Consider the following 17450-nt stretch of genomic DNA (forward strand, 5'->3'; position numbering starts at 1 on the left):
AGGGAGCCCAGCACAGCCGTCACGCCAGGCGCAGGCCAGGGACAAACCTGTGACACGGCACATTTCTTCAACCTTCTTAATTTGAAAAGGGGAAAGTTAATCAAGTCTTTATCATTTACTGCTTACATTGCATATTCAAATGAATACAATAAATTCCTTTTTTTAGAAAAGGAAGGCACATGAAAAGCCTTATGTTCAAATTCCATATAACTTTAAATTCCTATTGGCTAATAATAGTGTTTCCACTATAGAACTGGAGATATCAGAAAAGCACATGATGCATTTTGTTCCTGCAGAGTTTCTGAAACATTTTTCCATTTACCTCATGGCACAATTAATTACCAAAGCAAATGTTTGCATCTGAATAATGATACAGCTATTGTTAAGGCTGCAAAAGTGTTAATCAGCTTATCCACACATGTCCGTCCAGTCAGGTCCCTAAGCCTTAGTCATGTTGAAAGGAAAAGCAGCGTGGCGCTGTTCCGTGCTCTCCATCGAGTGAGGGCCAAGCTTGGACCTCTCTGGTCCTCCCTCCGAGTCCCCTCCGCGCAGGCCGGGGCTACACAATGCTGAACACCATGGACAGGTACTGCTCGTAGGACACCTGGATCCAGCCGTCCTGGTCCGTATCGTAGCGTCGGAATATGTCTGTCAACCTCTGGGGAGGAGAAAAAGTCATTCAGACCTTGGTGCTGATGGGACAGAGGACACGGCCTCTCCCAGCGGGAAATGACTGTGGAGAAGAGCCCAGGGGGACGCAGGGTGATTTGATACCCAGGAGGCAGGTTCACCCACCCAGGGGCACCCTGGAGAAGTGGGGTTTTTCTGTGGTCAGGTGAGGTGGGTCAGAGTTTAAGAAGCTGGCAAGAGGCTGGTGGTTCAGACTGCAGACCCAGCTCAACCACCGGCCACAGCCCTTGCAGTCTGGGACGATTCCTGCCGTGGTGGACCCCTTGGGGCACCTCCTCCCCTACAGCTATCCCAGGCGCATAGGCAGGCTCCCTGCACCTACTCCCAGGAGGACCAACCCACAGATGAAGGCCCGGCAAGCGGACCCTGCAGGCCAGCAGTGCCCTGAGGAGCTGGCAAGAGCACCCAGTTCCCTGCCCACCAGAAGCAGATGCTCCATGCCCACTCCGCCCCAAGCAGGCTCCTCGCAACCAAGGCCACAGGAGCTCCCGCTGGGAGGTGAACGCAGAGGTCCTGAGAGAATGGGGGATGCTCAAGCTGTGCACCCCAGAAAAGCATGTTCTTAAACTCAGCCATCCCTGCTGACATGAACCCACTGTGAGCAGGCCTCTTCAAGGTAAACGGGGTGACTTCAGTTAGGGGGTGGCCTGATAGAATTCCGGGTGGATCTCTCCCCCTACAAAGGCATCAGAGGGAAGGCCAGTGGAGTCCAGGGGCCAGGCACCCAGAAACACAGCCCCATGAAGGGGCCCAGGACCACAGCCAGCCCGAGGCCAGGCTTCCAGGAGAGCACATCTTGAGAATGCTTTGACTTGGGGCTCCTCCAGGCCTCAGAACCACAAGCCAACGAATCCCCGTTGATGAAGCCCATCCAGCGTGCGAGCCTTGCTTCGCCAGCCAGGAAGCCAAGACACCCAGCAGGGCTGACAGCACGCGCACAGCAGCAGGTCTGACTTGAAGAATGCTGGGTATTTTCCTTCCTTTATACTTCAATTTTTTTCCCCAAGATTTCTACAAGTTCTCACGTTATTTAGTAAAAAATTAAAAAAAAAAACTATTTTCTAAAAGCCTTTTTCTTTTTGCAAAAAAAGAGATGAAGGAAAACACTTTTGAGGACTATTTCTTTACCTGAGGCCTGGTATTTCACTTTTCTTTTGATCACTGCCCCCTCCAGCCTGCTGCTGAGGGTCTTTCTTGGAGGCCGGGTCAGGCCTGGGTGTCTGCAGACACAGGGCTGGGTCCCGAGGATGTTAAGCCCCAGCAGGCCGTACCCCGGGGGTCCTGTTCTCACCCTCAGGGCAGCTGGGAAGAGGAGGGGGTGCTTCTTGTGGGGCTCAGCCTGCACTGCCCCAGCAGCCAGAGGCAAAGTAGCTTTCCTCAGGCAGAGCCAGACGGGTTAGATCCACCTCATAACTGATCATTTCAAAGGAAAATCTGCTGACCTCACAGCAATTCAGAGACACGGCACAAAACTAAATATTTACATGGCATCTTTTTCTCAAGTGAGAGAGCACAGCAAAATGTAATCCAATCTCACGAGGAACCCTGTGAGGCAGAGATGGGGCAGGGGCTCTCTCCATTTCAGAGATAAGAATATTCAAATGTTAGCAGACTTGGCTCTCTGACAAATCACTGATGAACGAAGGACCAACTAATACAGACACATTTTTTTAAATGAATATTCCATCTGATTTTATTTTCAAATATACTTTCTGCAGAGCTGATAAATATCAGTACAATAAATTAAAAATTATTCAGAAATTCAGCAACTAGTATGAGGTGGATGTGTTCATCTTTGGAAACATACTGTTTTAGTTTGCTAGCTGCCAGAATGTGATACACCTGAAACAGAAAGACTTTTAAAAAGAGAATTTATTAAGTTGCAAGTTTACAGTTCTAAGGCTGTGAAAATGCCCAAATTAAGGCACCCAAGGAAAGATACCTCGGTTCAAGAATGCTGATGATATTCAGGGTTTCTCTTGCAACTGCAAAAGCCCGTGGTGAACGTGGCAATGTCTGCTAGCTTTCTCTCTCCAGGCTTCTTCTCCAATGGCTTCCGCAGGGATGTTTTCTTTCTTCATCTCCAGAAGTCTCTGACTGTGTGGGCTCCGTTGGTTCAGGTGGCTCTAAAGATTTTTCCTAAATGGTTCCCTCTTAAAAGGCTCCAGTAAGCAACCCCACCTGGAATAGCAGAGACACATCTCCATGGAAACACCTAATCAGCAGGTCCCACCCACAACTGGGTAGATCACAGCTCCATGGAAATAACCAAAAAGCTCCCACCCAGCCATACTGAATGAGGATTAGAGGTTTTTTCTGGGGTCCACCACAGATTCACTGATTACACAGCAACCATAAGGTAACTATGGTGGAACCAAGAACTGTAGCTGCTGCGCTACACGGACACGGGTGTCTCTGGCTGAGCACATTGAAGACAGCTGGACATCCCAACGCTATGCCATGGAATCTGTGTAGGAAGGACACTATGAAATGGTGTCTTCCCAGAGCACCGTGCAGCTGACAGACGACAGGCAGGTTGTAACGCAGTTCTAACGCAATCACAGCCTAATTCACAGGTGTTAACATGCTTTTCCCTTTCCAGAAAGAAGAAAGAAGCTAAGAGATTCCCTGGACCAGTGCTGGTGGGCTGCGGCAGCGTCCCTTGCCCTGACAGGCTGTATGCCACCATCATCACAGCTGGCTCCACATATGGACAGCAAAACGACTTGATTTGGAATCTCAGGTAAATTATAGGTAAATGAAAATGCCAGTAATCAAACACTGAGATTAATAAATAGCACTTCAAAAATGAACTGCATGGAAGGCTGAACTTGAAGAGAGGTTTTATAAGAAAAGGCATCCAGATTTGTTTTTAGGAATTGAACAAAAAGTTTTAGAATGAGTCGCACGGCACACCTCTGTGTCCTGAGAGAGAGGTGTGCGTTTCTGGTCCAGGTGGGCTGAGTGTCGAAGGAGAAGCAGGATCAAGGGCACGAGCTGTCCCAAGCAGGTAGGGTCTTGGGCTGAGCCCCATGGCAGCTCACTGTGTCCTTCCTAAGTGTTGGAGATCTGAGGCACACAGGCTTTGTTCTTTGACTGTGTTTCTGCTGTAGTCTCTCAGTAGTGCCAGAGCTTTGGTTTCAAGCATTTCTCGGGCTGGCTTTGCTCTTGTGGCCTGGTAATATTCGGGTGATCACAGACGTTGTTTTGGGGCAGATACTGCTGAGCAAAGAGGCTAAGGAGAATGCAGTTTTCTGACATTCCCCTTTCTACTCTCTTAGAGCAGGTGGGCTCTTCTGGCTGCTATGGATTCATTAGTTTGCACCGGCCATGGAGGCAAAGGGACTTCAACCATACCTCTCTGAGAAGGCTGTCACCTCCAGAGAGGCACCTGAACATCGAACATCGTCACCCTGAGTAAAGAAGGCACAAGGGTGCATCGCAGCTGGCTGGGAACTTGGTGACCATGTTCCCTGACCCACACGGGAAGCCTGTGTCCTGGGTGCTTTCAGGTAACCCCAGACAGCCGCTCCAGCAGACTGTAGCACGGGGGTCTGGGCCAGAAGATGTATCCCTGAATATCCAGGTATTTTCTTCCCACATCTGGCTTGCAGAGACACTCTTGTGGCCATTTCAAAAACCTCCCTCCCTCCATCATCTTTGCTGAACACTCCCGGTACCCCAAAGTACCCAACCTGTGTGCCACGCCCTGTCCTGGCTGACCCCCACCTTGTGTTCTCATGTTCCCAAGATCTTTCTTGATTCCAACAGGGACGATGGGCATGTTGGGACAGAAATGCTCGGCTTCCGGAGTCCACTGTTCTGGGGTATGTCCTAAATAAAGCATTGGTGCTGTGGACGGAGGACCCTCAGTGCAGGCAGGAGAGCAGCCTCAGGCGATCACAGGCTTCCTGCCCATCAGGGTCCCATGGAACCAACTCTCACGGTGCCACCCACTCTCAGACACAGTGGCACTCGCACCTCTGGGAGCTGGCCCCTGCTGAAGATGATGAACGAGCAGAGGCCACCACCAACCACGCCCATCTTCTTCCAACAGCAGCCCTCACCCACGAACAGGCGGAAGGACGCACGGCCGTGTGGCAGATGCTCTACTGCATCTGGGAACTTCCCAAACCAAAGGCCCTTGGACAGCGGCTCTTGGTCCAGCCTCCTGGACCTGCTACACAACCTGCCAGGGCAGAGGCGGGGTGGTGGTGGTGGCAGGGGACAGGACTGGTGGGGGGCGGCGGCAAGGGGCGTGAGCAAGGGTGGGCAGCGGGTCAGACTCAGTGTCAGGAAACTGGGCCGTGCTACCACTCAGCAGGCCAAGTCAGGGAAACAACGTGCGTTATCATCTCGAGTGAAAACACAAAAAAACGGAGACTATTTTCCAAAATGACAGATCAGTTTTAAAAAACTCATTTTGTGCACCTATTTCAATGGAGTCCAAAGCTGACAAGGTGTGACTTTCACTTGGAGTCAAACCTCAAGGACTTATCACTTCAAGACATACGCTGCTGGAACATTTGTGGGAACACTTGCTTTCGACAAAATGGAATCTGTGTCATAATTAAGGGAAAGGAGGGGAGGGCATGGGAGTGTTCTATGTAACTGACCATGAGTTAAGAAGTGTTAAATTTGAGCGAAGGGCATGAGTACAATACACTGTTCATTCCACTGTTGTTTTTACTTGAAATTTGTCACAATAAAAATTTTTAAAGATATGTAAGAGATTAAAAATCAACTTCCTTTCTAAGAGCCAGGCATCTCCTAGAACCAGAAGTAGGTCATGCTGTGGTAGCAGCTGGGGCAGACCCCGCGCACTGCAGCTTTCCGTGCCTCTGCAGCTGGTAGAGCTCGGTGTGTCAGGCAGACCCCAGCATGGGGCCTGGCTGGGAAGACCGGGACTGGCTGGAGGCCCCACCGAAACCACATGCCATCAGCACAACGGTTAGGGTTAGCTCTCTTAACTCACGGCCGGTTACAGAGAAGATTTCCCTGACCTCCCTCCCTCCCTCCCTTACATGCTGTCGTGGTCAGCTTCATGTGTCCACTTGGTCAAGTGGTGGTACCTGTTTGTCTGGTTGGGCAAGTGTTGGCCTGTCAGTTGCAATGAGGGCATTTCATAGAATTAAATCATGATCACATCAGCTGTATCCACAGCTGATTCCATTTGTAATCAGTCAAGGGGGGGGTGTCTTCTGCAATGAGAGATGCTTAATCTAATCACTGGAAGCCTTTTAAGGAGGATTCAGAAGAGACGGGCTCTCTTCCTGCTTTGGCTGGCAAGCCTCTCGTGTGGAGTTCACCCAGACCCTCTATCAGAATTGTTGGCTTCACAGCCTGCCCTGTAGATTTTGGACTCTGTGTTCCTGTGGTCACGTCAGACACTTTTATAAATTTTATATTTGCGAGTGTTTCCTGTTGATTCTGTTTCTCTAGAGAACCCTAAAACACATGATCACAAGGGAAAATTCACACGTCTTCTCAGAGCACACAATGTTTGTAAACATACAATAGGACATGGTATATATGGCAATAACCTGCTGGGTACTAAAAACTCACCTCTCCCAACTGGACTGCTCTATAGTATTTCCAAGGGGACCAAAAATGATTGCGTGCACCTTCATTTAAGAGCACTAAACAGTTACTCCTCTGAAGACGAGACCTTTTATAAGTTCCAGAAACTAAGTTTATCCACGCATGATTCTAAAGTCACAAATTCCAAAATGATACTTCTCCTTTCTTCCCCCCAAATGTCAAGACCAAGCTCTTGTGTCCATTCTGGCAGCTCCCTGTAAATCCAACCCAGCCCCTCAGCTACCTGCAAGACGATGCAGCCTTGAATGAAGTCATCGAAGGCTATTTGCCCCCTTCCTTGTCGGTCAAATTTTCGAATAAGGATATCGTGAAACTGGTCAGAGAGCCGGTACCCTTGAAGAAAGAAAATCAGAAAATTTGCAACCATCTCCGATCTTTTCCCTCTTAAAGACCCCACAAGTCTTTCATAAAAGCTTATAGCAAACAATACAGAGCTAGGTGGGAAACAAGATGTGCAAATTCATTAAAATGTACTCTGAGAGACAAAGGCAAGTTTTCTTCACAAATCAGTCTGAAGGCATCTCTATTTCCAGCCCTGTGAGGTGACCCGGTAAGTCCAGCCACCTTCCTGTAAGGATGGCGAGGAAAGCAGAAGCCATCCCGTGTCGCTTTACACATCCTCAGATTCCTTGACCACGATCATTACATAGTACCCGCAAAAACCACAATCCCACAGGATACCCAGGTTTAATTTCTTGAATTCAGTAGAGTTAATTTTAAAAAGCCCTTTGCTGATGAATTTTGTTATGTTTACTAATACAGACATGAAGGCTCCAAATAACTTGGTTCCCCTGGGACACCCTGTACTGGAAAGTGCTTTGAAAGATAAGAAAATATCACAGGAACCGTACAATTAAATAAAATGCAAACTTGAGGAAATAGGAGCTCAACCAAAGGAGAACCCCCCCCCCCACACATATGTTGGGGCCTCTCTGAAATCACTAATACAGGGGTGAGCTGGCCTCATCACACTGTGACTGCAAAAAGTCACTAATTCTGTTTTCAGCACACCAGATCCTGCCTAGAAGGTCCCCAGCCAGGGAGCTTCTCCCAGCCTGGCAGCTGCTGGGGGCCCAGGGCTGGGCCCAGACGCCCTCCCAGGCCTGCTGAGTGCCGCAGCTGCCCAAAACCAAGACCTGGCAGTGCCCTTCCCCTCCACCCTCTCAGGCCCACTGCCTGCCGTTACCGGGTATTCTTACTTATTCAGGAGACAAGATCCAGGTGCCAAAATAGTTTTACTGGTTTTCAGTCTTGCAGGAATCTTTGCAAGGATGTATATACCTACTGTCTGGGTGAATTTCACAGTTAATTACCTGTACAAATGCTTAACCACTTTACTGATAAAGATGTAAACATGCAAATGTTTATAAAGTACCTTCCAGAGAGCCTAAAGCACTGGACCCCCAACCCTATGGCTCAAATTTAGGGGAGTCTCCTAAGCGTTTGCTGCAGGAGTCCCTCCAGGCCCCCACCTGAGTGAGGAGAAGCTGGGCCGGGGAGAGGTGCCCCTTCTCCAACGCATTAGTCTCAGTCCCCTCACATGCAGGACCTACGCGCGGGAGGGCTCAGAGCGCCCCAGCTGGGGAGCCCCCGGGGTGTCAGCGTGGTTACAACTCAGTTCCCAGACACAGCTGAGGGGGCACCACTGAGCCAGGTGAGGAGGGGGGCACGTGAGGCAGGCAGAGGTCCCAGAACCTGGGGGCCCAGAGCTGCTCCCCCTTACTGGGCACCTGTCTAGGCCCTGCCTGGAGAACAGACAAAACGGTGACACAGATAATCCATATGACAATGGAAGCAGTTCCTACTGCCTCTGTATCTAATTTCCAATTTCCCAAGTCATTAATGTTATTGTAGAAGAACAAGCAAAAACAGAACACAAAGACTACAGGAAAGAATTATGAAACAAAGTAACTATAAAAAGGATGTTAATCTGGGAGCAACCTGCTCTCTAGGATTTCCCCTAAAGAATAGCCAGGTAAAAATTCAACACCTTCCAATAGTGAGTACAGGCGCCCTGAGCATGCAGAGGGCACAGAGGTGCAGCGACGCTCCTCTCTCTCCGCCTTGCTCTTCTCTCTGCTGCTGCCTGCTGCACCTGCAAGCAGACCACCCTTCTGTGTGCTGAGACCTCCACCCAGCCCCACAGCATGGCTCACACACACCAAGCCACCTGCCTGCTCTTCTCCAAGAGCCAGCCAAGAACACAGCCTCGGGGCATGGGGGCTCTGTCACCTTCTCAGCCCGGTTTTCTCTTTGACAAAGGAGCACCACAGCCCACATCCCAGGGTGATTTCAGGGTTCCAGCGAGACCCAGGGCAAAGGCTCCCGTGGAGCCAGCATGCCCCAGCACTCCTAGGCCTACCCCCAAGGTGGCACAGCCTGCTTCTCCCAGGGCACCTGTACCTCAGTGGTTGCGAGGGTGTCGACACCTCACTTGGAAACTGGGCACAAGAAGATGCACGGATGCCCCCTCCCCGGGCATCTGTACTTGAAGGTGACAAGAAAGCCTGGCCTGGTGGCTTCAGGGCCCAACCCTGTGCAGCCAGCAGGGCAGTCAGGCAGGGCGCCAATGGAAGGAAGAGCTGGATGGTGGACACTCCATCGGCCACCAGGACACTCCACAGCCACCAGGACAGCTGACATGACATCCTGTGAAGCCATGGCACACCTCTGAAAGAGCTGGACATCAATCAAGCACCTCAGAAAATATGAGCACAGGAAGAGACCTGTGACTCGCACAGAGACAGGCAGACAAACTGGCCAAGTGGGACTGTGCTCTTCAGCAAGCCTATGGCAGTAACAGGCAGGAGAGCCGGCAACTGTTCTCGGAAGTAACAGGCAGGAGAGCCGGCAACTGTTCTCGGACCTCGCTTAGGTCCTAATTCAGGCAAAACTGTCATAAAACGACACTGCTGAAACAAAACTCTGAGAGGGCAGGATCTGCGATGATGCCAGGAATTATCATTAATTTTCATGACGAATTAACAACACAGACCTCCTAAGTGCCTGCTGTAGAGATACAGAACGGAGCATGCTGGGAGAAGGCCCTGGAATCGCTCTAACGTGCTTCAGCAATAAAAAGTGGCATCAAGCAAATGTAACAAGAAGACAGGTAATTGAGTGTGGGTGTCCAGCAAATGGTAGTTCATTGCGCCTTTCCACACTAACTGTCAGTGCCTGCTGGTGGGCAGGCTGGGGTGGAGGGAGGGAAATGTTCCATACCTCGACTGCCTTGGTATGGAATTAAATGTAAATTAAACTGAATGCAAATTAAACTTCCATTAATCAAACTGTTTCCCCCCCCTAAAATGACAGCAAAACATTTTATTTCCTGGTGCTCTGTACCTGGCACAGAGAAGTTCAATAATAAATGTTTTAAAAATGCACGGATGGGGTGGGCGGCAGTGGCTCAGCAGGCAGAGTTCTTGCCTGTCATGCCAGAGACTCGGGTTTAATTCCTGGTGCCTGCCCATGCAAAAAAAAAAACAAAAACAAAAACCATGAACTAAGCAGCAGATGGTGAGAAGCTCCAGGATTCAGTCCTTTCATCAAATGAAGTGCTCAGCCCACAGGAACTGCAGCAGCACCTGCCTCAGGACCCGGGACAGCACCCAGGAAGAGCCGGAGAATGTGCATCAACTGCAGCAAATGCAGGTGAATTTCATCCCCCGTGCAGGGACCACCACTCCACACCCCAGAGGCGATGATGGGCCGCAGTGGGCCCTGCAGCCCAGTCCCCCAGTGCCTGAGCAGACAATGAAGACCCAGTCCTCCTAAATCCAGGGTCTGACCATTGATCAGTGCTTCTGATTGGCTACTTCAGACGCTGGGGGTCCAGTTCCAAAGACAACCACTGCTCCAACCCCACACAGGAAATAACACATGATTCTAAAAGAGGCAGGACTTTTCTGGAGCAGAATTAGATTCTGAGTTTAAAAACACAATACCCTGAATGTCCAGTTCTCAATTCTTAAATTAGAGGAAAAAGTTAAGTATGTGTCCAAAATCAGCCCTGAGGAAGCTCAAACATTGAATCAGTTAGTCAAAGACTTTAAATCAACTGTCTTAAATACATCAGTGAATTAAAGGAATCCACACTGGAAACTGGCAAAACATGTCTGAACAAAACAAAGAGACAGAAATTATAAAAGGAACCAAAGAGAAATTGTGGAGCTGCAAAATACAGTAATTGAAAGGAAAAACTCATCAGATGGATTCAACAGCAGATTTGAAGCAGAAGGATCAGCAAACTTGAAGATAAGACCACAGAAATCATGCAGTAAGAAGCAGAAAAGAAAAATGAAGAGAGCCTGAGGGACCTGTGGGCACTTGTCAATTATACCAACATGTGCACTGTTGGAGAGGGATGGGCAGGAAAGTATTTACGGAAGTAATGGCCCCAAACTTTCCAAACCTCATGAAAGACATGAATATACACATCCAGGAAACTCAATGAACTCCAACCATGACAGATTCTCGAAGAGACCAACACCAAGAGACTGTATATAAAAAACTCTAAATCCAAAGGATTTTGACAGTAGCAAGAGAGAAGCAACTTTTCATACAAGGCATCCCCAATAAGACGAACACAGAATTTCTTACCCAAGCCATGGCAGCCAGGAGGCACTGGGATCCTCAGAGAAAAAATCTGTCAGCCAAGAATTCTATGTCTGACAAAATCACCTTTCCAACTGAATGAGAAATTAAGACATTTACAGATAAACTAAACCTGGAAGGTTCAGGACCAGATGACCTGGGCTGCAAGAGCTAGAAAGGAAGTCCTTCAGGCTGAAACAAAGGGCCATGAGGCAGAGAGTGTAGGATAGAAGTCACAAGAAGAAATAAGACCCCTGATAAAAATAACCACACAGGCAATACAGAAACCTCTATTGTCACACTTCTGTTTCTAACACCTCTGCTGCCCTATATGACTTAACAGGCAAAGATGTAAAATTATACTGAAAATCACGTTAATGGGTGATATATAAAGATGTAATCTGAGACAAGAAAGATGGAACAGAGATATCTAAGAGGAGAGAGTTTGTATTCTATTGAAGCTAGGTTGGTATGAGTTGAACTAGATTGCTATTAGTTTTAAGACGTTAATAAGTACAAAGGCAATCACTAAGGAAATAGCTAAGAAATACAGAGAAAAGGAAAGAAGAGGGGAATCAAAATGGTTCACTACAAAAGAGCAACTAAATACAAGAAAAGGCAGTAATAGAGTATTTGAGAACAAAAAACATACAAGACAGAAACAGCTAAATGGCAGAAATAAATCCTTCCATCTCAGTTGTTACCTTCAAATGCCAATAGACTAAATTCTACAATTAAAAGGCAGAGATTGGTAGACTGGATGAAAATGCGAGATTCATCTATACACTGTCTACAAGAAACTGACTTGCATAATCACACAAAGAGATTGAGAGCAAAAGGGTAGAAAAGTATGTTCCACAAAAATAGTCATCAAAAGCAATCCAGAGAGGCTATATTATGTCTTAGAAAACAGACTCTAAATCAAAAAAGGTTACAAGAGACAAAGAAGGATATTATATATTGATAAAGGTTTAAACACCAAGAAAATACAATGATTACGAACATGCATGCACCTTACAATACAGCCCCAAAATAAATGAAGCAAAAATTGACAGAATTGTAGTGAATAATATTTTAAGTTCTACAATAATAGTTGGCGATTGCAAACACTACTTTCAATAACTGACAGAGCATATAAGTAGAAGATCAACGAGGAAACCAAGAACTGGTCAGCACTATTCACCAAGTGGACCTAATGAACACACAGAACAGCCGTAGAGCACACCCTCCTCTCAAGCAGACATGGAATATCTCCCAGGATAGGCCATTTGTTATGCCACAAATCAAACCTTACTAAATTTGAGTTATACAAAGTATCTTCTTGGACCACAATGGAATAAAGCTAGAAACCAGTAACAGGAAGAAATCTGTAAAATTTACAAATACGTGGAAATGAAATAATACGTTATCAATCAATGGGTCAAAGAAATCACAAGGGAAATTAGAAAATATTTTTACACAGATGAAAATGAAGACAAAACATACCAAAACTTACGGGATTCAGCAAAGGCAGTGCTCAGACAGACATTTACAGTTCTACAAGCCTACATTAAAAAAGATCACAAATCAATACTGAACCTGAAATTAGCAGAAGGAAAGAAATAGTAAAGATTGGAGCAGAGATAAACAAAATAGAAAAGGGAAAAACTGAGACTATCAACAAAACCAAAAAGGGTTTTTGAAAGTATCAATAAAACTGACACCCTTAAGCCAGATTGCGAGAGGACACAACTAATTAAAATCAGGAATGGCAGTCGGAACAGTGACAACCTTACAGAAACAAAGAGGATCGTAAAAGGGCACCACAAACAATTATATACCCACAAATTAGAAAACCTGGATGAAATGGACAGATTTTCTCGAAACATACAAATGGACTAATATGATGCAAAAAGAAATAAAAAATCTCATTAGACCTATAACACGTCAGTAATTTAAAAAGCATCCTGGGGGTGTGCCATGGTGGCTCAGCAGGCAGAGTTCTAGCCTGCCATGCCGGAGACCTGGGTTCGAGTACCAGTGCCTGCCCATGCAAACAAACAAAAAACCCAAAGAAAACTGGAGTAGATAGAACTTCCTCAACATGACAAAGGGCATTTATGCAAAACTCATGGCAAATATTATACTCAACAGTGAAAGACTGAAAGCTTTCCCCCAAGACCAGGAACAAGACAAGAACGCCCACTGTCACCACCGTCATTCACCACTATGCTGGATGCCCTAGCCAGAGCAGGCAGGTGAAAGAAGGGACTAAAAGGCATCCAAACTGAAGAGAAATAAGGTAAAGTATCCCAATACACAGATGACATTATCCTATACACAGAAAATCCCAAAGAACCACAAGAAAGCTACTAGACTAATAAACGAGTTCAGCAATGCTGTAGGACATAAGATAAAAACACAGAAGTCAGCAGGTTCCAATTCACCAGTGATACATAATCTGAAAGGAAATCAAGAAACGATTCTATATTCAATAGCATCAAGAACAAAATACCTGGGAATAAATTTAACCAAGGAGATGAAAGACTTACACACTGAAAACAACAAAAACAATGCTGAAAGAATTTCAATAATAAATAAATGGAAAGACACCCATGTTCATGGATTGGAGAACTGAGTATTGTTAAGGTGTCTGTACTGCCTAAGGCAATTTATAAATGCAATGCAATCCTTAAGAAAAGTCTGGCAAACTTTTTTGCAGAAATGGAAAAGTTGATCCTCAAATTTGATTCGAACTGAAAGCGGTCCCAAACAGCCAAAACAACCTTAAAAGACGAACAAAGTTAGAAGACTCACACTTCCTGATATCAAAACTTACTACAAAGTTACAGTAATTAAAACAGTCTGGTGCTGGCAAAAAGATATACATATAGATCAATGGAAGAAAACTGAGAGTCCAGAGTTAGAACCACAATCTATGGCCAACTGATTATCAACAAGGGTGCAAAGCCATTCAACAGGGAAAGTACAGTTCTTAAAAAAATGGTGCTGGGAAAACAGAAATTCCCCCCACAAAAAAGTGACTGTGGAGCTTTACTTCTCACTATATACAAAATTAATTCAAAATGGATCAGACCTAAATTTAAGAGCTAACACTATATAACATTCTTACAAGAAAACAGGCAATCTCTTCAGGATATTGCAGTAGGCAGTGGATTTTTAGGTTTTACACCAAAAGCACAAGCAACAAAATAAAAAACAGATGAAATGTACTTCATCAAAATTAAAAACTTCTGACTTTGGTACGTCCAAGGATGTTATCAAAAACATTAAAAAAAAAAAACAGCCTACAGAATGGGAGGAAATATGTGGACATCATGTAAGGGTGTAATATCCACACTACATAAAGAACTACAGCTCAACAACAGCAAAAAGATGAACAACCCAATTTACACATGGGCCAAGGATTTGAACACCACTTCTTCAAACAAGATAGTAACTGATCAGCCTATGAAAAGGTGCTCAACATCATCAGCCATTAAGAGAAATGCAAATTAAAACTACAAAAAAGATACCACTCCTCTAGGATGGCTGTTAGAGAAGCTGAAAACAAGCATTGGCGAGGATGACAGAAAACAGCACCGCTGGGGTGCCGGCAGCAAGAGCGTGGCGGTCCCGCAGAAGAGCCTGGCAAGCCCAGTCCCAGGTGCATGTCTAGAGGCAATGAGACTCCCACAGGCAAGGTTCATCGCAGTATCGTTCACTACTGCCCAAAGTATCATTCGCAGTATCATTCACTACTCCACACCTGCCCATCTAGATGCAATGAGACTTCCACAGGCGAGGTTCATCGCAGTATCATTCACCACTGCCGAAAGTATCATTCGCAGTATCATTCACTACTACACACCTGCACGTCTAGAGGCAATGAGACTCCCACAGGCGAGGTTCATGGCAGTATCATTCACTACTGCTGAAAGGCGGAAGCAACCAGAGTGATCCAACAGCTGACCGGATAAACAGAGCCATGCACGTGCACACTGTGGAATTTATCCAGCCGTAGCAGGACGTGAAGGGCTGGTATGCATCACAGCGGGGAGCGGATGGACCCTGAAGTTACCAGTGTTGTGTGAAGTGGATTTTAGGGTGATAAAGACAGTCTGGAGATGGATGCTGGTGAGCTATGCTATCAATGTACTTAATGTCAAAAGACTTGTCCACTTAAAATGTCCAAAATGATTTTTATATGATATATACTCTACCGCAATTTTAAAAAATTATATATACATAAAAGAATGACTTATATAATTCAACAGCATGGCCATGTTGGTGATTCCTGGCAGGGAGCGTGCGGGGCTGCGCTAGGGAGTCCTTTACGGAGCCAGTGGGCATGTTATGTGTTCTCGGGAGTCAAAACTGAATAGGAATTTTTATATCTGAGGTATACTTCGCAAACATTTACTTCCAAAATAATTATGCAAAAAGGATCATAAGATCATAAGATCAAAGGATCATAAGATCATGCAAAAAGGATCATGATCCTTTTCAGAGAAAATGATGAGTAACTGTAGGAGCCAAGGGTTAAAACAAGACCTGCAAAATGTGTTGGGAGCAGCTGGCGTTAAGCGTTAAAAGTGGCGGCAAGAATTGAGGAGACAGTTATTTGCTTAATGGAGAACAGTCTGGGAGAGAGAGTGTTTGTTTTGTCTTAGCCCCAGGTTCTTTGTGTTCATCTTAAGTAAGCACTCTGTATTCTCACCAGGTGCATGCATACTCTTTGTCACCTGAACCCTGCAGTATATAAGCAGGAACCAGTTAAGAATAAAGTTGTCTGATGTCTCTGGTCTGTTATTGCTGAGTTTCAGACCCCCTGAACCCATCTGTGTCTATCTTTCATTCTTTCTTTCTCATCATTCCTTAATATCCTTCAAGCTCCGTTTCATAGGAAGCAACAGGAAACAGCACTGGAAAACCTCACTGCTCCACTAAGGTTTATTTCCCATTACTAGAGGTAAGAAACAAAAACAAACATGGGAAAAATTTAAAATAATGTTTAAAATAACCAAAGAAATTCTACAATATTTACTTTCTAGAGAAAAACCTTGGGAAGCCAGAGGGCATTTCGGGCAGTGGACACCAATGCAGGTCCTGCAGCTGTGGCCATGAGGGCGGGGGCGTCTGGGGAGAGCTGTCCATATTCAACATTTTCCAGGGAATTTCAAGCCCAAAGGCCATCGGTATTGAGTAAAACGAGGGTTCTAGGGCCCAGCCAGTTTAGGAGGTGATGGCAGCCTGTGACGCAGCTGTGGCTTGTCTAGAATGGCCTACAGGAGCCATTTATTACCGCCTCAAGCGCACAGCGCCAGCTCTGCTGTATGCGTTGCTTCTGCGGCCCAAAGCCCACTCTCTGTCAAGGAGGTCTCCTTTCTAGCCTTTTGTGTTAGTTAGATTCAGTTGTCAACTTGACCAGGTGAGCATACCTAGTTTTGTTGCTGCGGACATAAGCCAATGGTACGTGAACCTCATTTGTTGCTAATTACATCTGCAGTCAGCTAGGAGGCGTGTCTGCTGCAATGAGTGACGTTTGACTTAATTGGCTGGTGCTTAAATGAGAGAATGCAATGTAGCACAGCCTATCAGCTCGGCATTCCTCATCTCAGGCACTAGCAGCTCAACCCAGGCCTTTAGAGATGCAGAAAGAAGTCACCCCGGGGAAAGTTGTTGGAACCCAGGGGCCTGGAGAGAAGACCAGCAGAGACCATCTTGTGCCTTCCACGTAAGAAAGAACCTCAGTGGAAAGTTAGCTGCCTTTCCTCTGAAGAACCAACAGAATAAATCCCCTTTCATTAAAAGCCAATCCGTCTCTGGTGTGTTGCATTCCGGCAGCTAGCAAACTAGAACACCTTTCCTCCCCTTCAGGGCAGAGAGGCTGGCTGCAATCCGAGTTCCTGGTCAGGCAGCATGCGGTCAAAGCTCCTGCCCCAATCCTGGACCCGTCCTGGGTAGCTCAGAGCACAATTCCCTGTGGGATGTCAGCACCTCTAACGGATCCTGGGCACAAGGTCTTAAGACAAAAAAGGAAAGAGAAATGGAGGAGACAGCTACAAAGTACATGCAGGGGAAAAAAAGGATATAAGCCACTTTAGTTGCCAAAAGTACAATGTAGTTTTTATTAACTTAAAACTTCAAAATATGTAGAATCTATTAAATGAAAATCTGTATTTTTTTCTAGAAGGCAATTGCAAGCAGCTTTTTTTAAGCACAACATATAAGGTAAGACTAGACTGGCCCTGGGTAAAACCATTCCAAACTGCAATCTTGGCGTAACTACTCAGAAGACATGGACTGGCCCCCAAACGTTTCCGGTTTCCTTTGTATATAAAAATTACACTGCTTCCCATCCTCTCAAACCCAAGAATAACATTAGAAGAGTGCTTTAATTCAGTCTGGAAAGGTACTATATAAACAAGCACATACCATTACACAGCATGCATGAATCCAAACACACACATGGCTCACACTCACTTGAGAATGGGAGAGAACACATTCCTACTTTGGAACTCTGTATTTGAGTCGTAGGATTTTTACTGACCAAAGGTTAGACTGGATAATTTACAGAATCT

At 46.0% G+C, this 17450-nt stretch overlaps 1 protein-coding gene across 3 annotated transcripts in view; it reads right to left on the reverse strand.

The window, feature by feature from the left end:
• Positions 1-189: 189 nt before the first annotated feature.
• The window catches only part of PDCD6 (programmed cell death 6), a 29666-nt gene continuing 12405 nt past the window's right edge, over positions 190-17450 (reverse strand). For all 3 annotated transcript variants that reach the window (XM_077116780.1, XM_077116779.1, XM_077116781.1), the window contains 2 exons: positions 6515-6624; positions 190-658 (listed from right to left, as the gene is read on the reverse strand). In XM_077116780.1, the coding sequence (XP_076972895.1) occupies positions 560-658; positions 6515-6624 (209 nt within the window). In that variant the 3' untranslated portion in view covers positions 190-559. The remainder of the gene's footprint in view (positions 659-6514; positions 6625-17450) is intronic.

This window comes from Tamandua tetradactyla, chromosome 9 (assembly GCF_023851605.1).
Source record: "Tamandua tetradactyla isolate mTamTet1 chromosome 9, mTamTet1.pri, whole genome shotgun sequence".
NCBI lineage: Eukaryota > Metazoa > Chordata > Mammalia > Pilosa > Myrmecophagidae > Tamandua > Tamandua tetradactyla.